Below are 7,197 nucleotides of genomic sequence, written 5' to 3'. Positions count from 1 at the left end.
TGTGCAGATCTTGGTGAACTGTGATAAATGCTATCTGTGATGTCCGAGTTGCAGGGGGGATACTAAAATCTGCAGTTGTATAAAATTTAAAATATACTGTATCCAGGAGACTAAGAGAGACTTCAGTGTTATTCACACTGATTTCAAGTAATATGCTTTTATCTTCAACTCTAGGTTGGGCTTGTGGGTTTAAAATTTATAGCTACCCATAGGACTGACTCCTGCCCTGCCTATCTGTGTCCATATTGTGGCTCTGGAACAGGAGACTCAGTGGAAACAGCAACCGACTACTTTTATGCTGTTTATGCCAAATAATGTTGCTGCTCTTTCAGGGCACAAGTGTGCATGAACTCTCATTTTGGTCAAATCACGGAACGACTGCTGGTGGAATATCAAAAGAGAACTTCTGTGCTGACAGGGTGTATTTTTTCAAACCTGGGCAGTGTAAAATAAAAGCTTCTACCACTGCTTCGCTAACTGCAGAGTAACAGTGAACCTCTTTCAGATGCACACACTTTCCTGCCAGTTCTATTAGTGAAGCGTTGAGGTCAGCAGAGGGGGCGTTGTAAAGGACCAGCCTCTCCAAAGTCCTGCTGTAGGTGCTGGCAATGAACTTAACCTGATCAGCCATGTGCAGAGGTGTGTCAAAATGCAAAGCGGCCACGGGGATGGTTGGCTTCAGTACCACAAGCATCTTCCTTATAGGGACTGTTGGAGCAAACTCCAGCCTCACGCGGAACTGTGGGTGCTTCTCACTCACCATAGCCCAAAGCTCTTTGGGAATGTTGACGTCCAGGCCTTCATAGAAAAGGTCCAGAAACCGGAACGGCCCTCTGTTCGGTTTCAGCAGTTCCCAAAACATCTTCTCAGATAAGCTGGCATAGCAGACCCCCAAGGCAGATAACTTAGGGCAGGTCCTCAGAACATCAGAGATGGTGTCTGGCTTGAGAATCATTGGACCAGGTGCTTGGTTGTTGATGAACAAGGTGTGCAGGTTTGGGCTGCTGGATGCAATCATCTGAACAGTCCCATTGTCCAGAGTGAAAGGCATTTGCCGCAAGTCAATATACTGGAGATCAATCCCATTCCTGCTCTGGCAGATACTCCGGATGCTATGCAGGACATCTTGGCCGGAATAGAAATAGGGGCTTATTCCCAGGCATACAATACAGAGCCCCTGCAACCTGCAGCTCCGACAGGCCAATGTGTCCAAGATGCCTGTGGCTTGTTTCCGGTTCAGGTCCAGGGACTGCTCAACCACCAACTGCAGGTGTCTGATGAGGCCTAGGAACGGCTGTAACCACTGCAACAGGCACTCGTCGTCCTCATCCTCTGTGTCAAAACTGAAACAAGAGGTTGGGGAGAAGCCATGAACTCCTGCAGTGCTGAATTTGAGTTGCAGCAGATGAACACTTCTACTATGTTCTCTGGAACACTAATTTGTATTTCTTCTAGATCTAGGAGCAAGTTAGACAACTCTACAGCTGTAGCATCACCCCCTGGCAACCTTTTATTTAACTATGCTTAATAGCTTTTCTTCCAAGGAGCTTGAGGCAATATCCATGCTTCTTCCCCGCCCCCTTCAATTTACCCTCAGAACAACCCTGTGAGGTGGGTTCTGCTGAGAGATATCGTGACTGTCCCAAGGTCAGCCTGTAAGCATAATACTTTGACCAACTATTAAGTCTGAGCTTTAACCGTTTTCAGGTATACTTTGTGCCTCGCCCCCCCCCCCCATTTTAGAGGGAGAAATGTACACTTAACGCTAATTTGGATTTTTCTAGTTATAAACAGTGTGGCTTGGAACATGTTTCAGCTTTCCAGGTTTAGAATGAGTCAGGGAGGACCAACTATCCTTGTATTATAATCAGACACCTCTAGCAAATAGAGTTTGCACATTCTGTGAGCAAAAATAAATGCTTGTTTGTGGACACTACTGCAAATGTGCACTCAAAACCATGCAGGAAATGGAACCCACCAGTTACAACATACTCTCCATGCAGCTTGATTTAATCCTGCACTAGGACACTGTCCTCTATTATGACACACACCGTGTTTTTACTGCGAGGTGCAAAAAAAAATTTCATAAACAATTTTTGTACTTTTCAGTTAATTTGGGACCTTTGCCAAATTCCTAGGATCTGGCTTTCCAGGAAGTACTCTCACCATTTCAATACACCTGTGAAGGTGTCCCAATGTCTTTCATTACACCCACAGCAAGTGTCAGGGACTGGCAGGCCGCCGCCAAGTGCTCCCTGGGAGCAGGGGGGCTGGAGTCTGGCACAGGAGAGGGGGCCACTGGTATATGGGAACATGCATCAGCCAGGAGGCAAGAATCAGAGGCAGGGGAAGCTTAGAAGCTGGAGGGTGGAGCACAGGATGGGTCAGAAGTACAGGGGGCAAGAGGCAGGTCAGGCAAGTGCAAGGGCCAGGTGCTTCCCACCCTCTCATGCACCACTGTCCCCCAGAACTAGGAGGGAATTGAAAAGCAATGAGCAGAGGAAGTTTCCACACAGGCGCAGTCTCCATACATGCAGCCTTTCAGAGGAAGGCACATAAACTGGTAGAGGGGGAGTGCCCTCCCCCCCCTGTTGCTGCAAGTGCTCTACAAAGCACTAACCTGGGAATAGCTGCCTAGATGCTAAATTGGAGTGCGTAGATATCCAGAGCTGTAGAAGCGCCTGTATTATTTTTGACAGTATTTTTGACAGAGAACTACAGTATCTGATGTGTGCATTCCTTGGCTGGGAAGCGCCCTTGACAGCAAGAAGGGGAGATTGGGGGCAGGGCGGGGCGTTCCTGTGGCGTTCCAGATGTTGTTTGGCTACAACTCCCAGCACCCTTAACGGCTGACCGTGCTAACTGGTGCCTGATGAAAACTACATCTTCATCAACATCAACATCAACAACAGTAACACACACACACACACGGTTGTTAGCAGGAAAGGTCAATAACGTACATGTTCCTTTTTGACTCTACAAGCAACCAGCCACAAATGCTGCCTCTTACCCAATTTCTGTAAAATCCCAAACAGAACTGGAATGCATTTCTGAGGCCCAGCGCTCACACACATGCACAACGTTGTATCTGTCTCTGGCAGGCAAGAAGGAAAATATGTGGGCCAGAATTTCCCCTGGGATACAGTTCCAAAGGACTTTTGCCAGCTTAGGCATCCTCTGGAACAGCTGACTGAAGACTCTAGAGTGCCGCCTTCCTCACTGAAAGACAATATCCCAAAGATGAAAGGCATCAGTTCAGTACTGTCAACACTGACTGGCAGCAGCTCCACAGGTTTCCCAGCATGTGACTACTACAAGCCCTACCTGAAAAGGTCAGGGATGGAACAGCGTCAAAATTCGTCAGAATACATCTTCCAATTTTAAAACCTGAGGCATCGCATTTCTAAGTCAGATTGCATGCACGCTTTCTGAAGCAGTGGGGTGAAACTAAAATGACAAGTTGTAAAGCATGGAGCAGATGGGAGAGGAAGGAATTATTACATCTATAGTCCACCTTTACCCCCAAGGAATTGAAGGTGGCACAAATGGTTCTAGTTCTCTCCATCATCTAGGCAAACAGACCTGGGGGCTGGATCCGGCCCAATCACCTTCTAAATCTGGCCCACAGACAGTCTGGGAACCAGCGTGTATTTTACATGAGTAGAATGTGTCCTTTTATTTAAAATGCATCTTTGGGTTATTTGTGGGGCCTGCCTGGTGATTTTACATGAGTAGAATGTGTGCTTTTACAGTGGTACCTCGGGTTAAGAACTTAATTCATTCTGGAGGTGCATTCTTAACCTGAAACTGTTCTTAACCTGAGGTACCACTTTAGCTAATTTCTGTTCTCATCCTGAAGCAAAGTTCTTACCCCGAGGTACTATTTCTGGGTTAGCGGAGTCTGCAACCTGAAGCGTCTGCAACCCGAGGTACCACTGTATTTAAAATGCACTCTGGGTTATTTGTGGGGCATAGGAATTTGTTCATTATTTTTTCCCCAAAATATAGTCCAGCCCCCCACAAGGTCTGAGGGACAGTGGACCGGCCCCCTGCTGTAAAAGTTTGCTGACCCCTGATCTACAGCTCTATGAGGTAGGCTGGGCTGAAAGCCAGTGACTAAGCCAAGGTCACCCAGGGCTGAAGCAGAATGACTTGAAACTCCAGAGAAGCAGTCCAGTTACTCCAACCACACAGAGAAACTTCAATTGCATACTTATGTTTTATGTAAACCACTTGAGAGAGCTTGCCCATTAAATAAATAGCAATAAAGGGTATAATTACTGAAGCGATGTCACCCACCCACCCAGGGGTGCCAACTTGAATAAAATATTGGGGGAGGGGTTAGAGCCAGGTAAGTCCCACCCCACAAAAATCGATCACATGACATGGCACACACGCACCATTTGAATGGCAACACCCATCAACTTTGGGTGGGGCGGTCCCCTCAAATATTTTCGGAGGAGAGCCCAAACTACCTCAGCCCTTAGACTCCAACGCACACAGCCATCTAAAGGAGCTTCCGAGTTTCCTTCCATCCAGGTTCACAGAAGTTACACAATTTGAAATTATCGTTTGATTTATAATTCTGCAGGGCTGCCCATTTCATGCCACTCAGCGTGTTAGGGAAACCTGACAGGAGCAAGCACTGAATCCGTCTTAGACAGAAGCGAGTCGGAAACGCCCAGAAAGCAAACGGCACACTTTCCCTGAAAGAACCCTTCACCTTAATCTCGGAAGCAGCAGGGAAGCCCGGCCAACAGCGTCGCTTGCAGCAACCTGAAGAGCGAGCGACTGCAACGACGCCCACCCCGCACCCAGCAGTAGCCCAGCACGAAGTGAGCACGGCGCGCCGCGCGCGCTCTTTTTCAGCCGGAGCTCCGCGTGCCTCTCCAGCCACACCTGCGCGCAATTAACACCTGACCGCGAGGTGGCAGCCTGAAGTACGCGTGCGCGGGGCGGGGCGGGGTGGGGTGGGGTGGGGGTGGTGAAAGAAGCGCCTCACCTGAAGAGTTAACTCTGTCGCTTCCGGGCAACAGGAATTGACCACGGGGGGTCGCTACGCCGAGAGGACGGTAGAAAAGAAACAAAGCAAACTTTGGTCAGATGCTGTAATTTGTTCTGTGCCCACCTCAGAAAAGGGTGGTGAGGGCGGCTCCGGCTGTACTTGAAGGCAGGGCCGGATTTAGGTTTGATGAAGCCCTAAACTACTGAAGGTAATGGGGCCCTTTATATGTCCAGCTGTCCTTTCCCAACAACAAATATCACTGTTTTTTTGTGTTGAATATATGCTATATGGTAATTTATGGACCTAATAGATATCTAAAGTCATTTGCACATAACAAAATATGTATTTTATCAAAGCAATTGTTGAACTGATACTGAAATACAATTCCCTACATCATAGGAGCCTACACAACACAAAACACTGTTGCTGTTTGTAGGTTTTATTTTGTTTTTTATCTTATATTTTGGAAATGTACATCCAGGTGTTTTTTTCTTTAAATTTTTTTGCGGCCTCCAAGAGAGTGGGGCCCTTGGCTATAGCTTGTTTAGCTTATACAGTGGTACCTCGGGTTACATACGCTTCAGGTTACATACGCTTCAGGTTACAGACTCCGCTAACCCAGAAATATTACCTCGGGTAAAGAATTTTGCTTCAGGATGAGAACAGAAATCGTGCTCCGGCGGCACGGCAGCAGCAGGAGGCCCCATTAGCTAAAGTGGTGCTTCAGGTTAAGAACAGTTTCAGATTAAAAACACACCACCAGAACGAATTAAGTTCTTAACCCGAGGTACAACCGTACATAAATCCAGCACTGCTTGGAGGCTCTGCAATCATTGTTGAGGGGTGGGACATTTAGGGGTGCAACCACAAAAGTGAAACACATTTTTAGCATTCAGAAGAAAATAGATGCAGAGCCAATTTTTATTAGTCCTGTAGATACTTACTTGAGAGTAAACCCCATGGAACTCAGTGGAGCTTACTTCTGCATAGAAACAAATTGACAGCCAGTGCAGCTGTTTTGGAGCAAGGGATTATACACGTCCCAAGGCAAACCCAGCCAATAATCTGGCCGCTGCATTTTGGGCCATTTTGAGTTGTCTCCAAGGGCAGCCATGTGCAGAGCACATTGCAACGATCCGCTCTGTCTTTTCTCTTCTCTTCTGTCTTTTTCTCTGTACAACAGGAGCTCGCACTTTGCAGGAGTTCTTATTTTGTATTTAAAGAAAACTCTGGATGTTTGGATAATGGATATTATCTATGATAGTTTAAATACATTGCTCCTGGCCAGGGCAGTTCTATCTCTGCCTACCAGGGGAATAAATAAGCCAGGTGTGGCTTACATAGAAGTAGCTCGTCATGATAATATTTGCTGTTTTATTCAAAGGACTGATGGCACCTCGCATATGTGATGATTAATTATATTGAGCACAAGCCCAGCTCCCTGCTTGCATCAGGTGGGGGTGATGTTCCCGAGACTTCTTGCCTCAGTTAGGGGGAAGGAAGCCTTACTGATCATGGGGGCAACAGGAGAATGTGAGCTTTGCTTTGAAGGATTCCTTAATCCTCGTTTGTTAGGCTGCAGCGCCCCCTTGTGCCTTTACACCATTCTTGTATGCCTCCAATGTGTCCCCCCCCTTTTTTTCGTTTTAATTTAGAAGCTTTTTAGTTTAGTTTAGACCACTTGGGCACTTGTGCCCCTCCCCCCCCAGGATGCTAGACTCCACTCCAACTCCCATCATCCCCGGCCATGAGTCATGCTTACAAAGGCTAATGGGAACTGAGTCCAGCTTACAAACCAAGAAAAAGCTCCTCTTGCACCATTATTACATGTCTTTAGGCACCAGGCAATAACATTCCTCTTTATCCAGGCATCTGGCCATTAAATAATCTATGGCCTGTTAAAGGGATGGGGCTGTTGTCACGATTGTTTTATCATTATGCTGCCTATCATTGTGTTTTGTATTGTGTTCATAGCTGTCAAGTTACAGATTTGAAAATAAGGGACCAGCAGGCTCAAAAATAAGGGATCAGCAGCCAAAATAAGGGATTTTCCAAGCACAGGTATGTTCAACTTCTGAGCCCCTCCGAGCCAAAGGCAGAAAGCCCAGCCAGCAGCCAAAAGAAGCCTCAAGTGGTGGTTCCCACAGCACAGCAACCCGGCAAAGGGGATGCAGCACGGGAAACCACCGTCA

The 7,197-nt window shown here is 47.1% G+C and overlaps 1 protein-coding gene across 1 annotated transcript; it reads right to left on the bottom strand.

Moving 5' to 3' along the window:
- Positions 1-274: 274 nt before the first annotated feature.
- On the bottom strand, positions 275-3,174 carry LOC128420412 (F-box/LRR-repeat protein 8-like). The gene is made up of 2 exons (XM_053402003.1): positions 3,011-3,174; positions 275-1,343 (listed from the first exon to the last, which is right to left on the bottom strand). Exons 1-2 carry the CDS (start codon positions 3,172-3,174, stop codon positions 368-370), a joined length of 1,140 nt encoding a protein of 379 aa, XP_053257978.1. The 3' UTR covers positions 275-367.
- Positions 3,175-7,197: the final 4,023 nt, after the last annotated feature.

This window comes from Podarcis raffonei, chromosome 8, assembly GCF_027172205.1.
Source record: "Podarcis raffonei isolate rPodRaf1 chromosome 8, rPodRaf1.pri, whole genome shotgun sequence".
Lineage (NCBI taxonomy): Eukaryota > Metazoa > Chordata > Lepidosauria > Squamata > Lacertidae > Podarcis > Podarcis raffonei.
This window is presented reverse-complemented; position numbering and strand designations above follow the sequence as displayed.

Coding starts and splice junctions, on each gene's coding strand:
- LOC128420412 (XM_053402003.1), bottom strand. CDS start 3,174: ATGCCTAAGCTGGCAAAAGTCCTTTGGAACTGTATCCCAGGGGAAATT. Junction 1,344..3,010: donor TGGGATTTTACAGAAATTGG/GTAAGAGGCAGC, acceptor CTCTTGTTTCAG/TTTTGACACAGAGGATGAGG.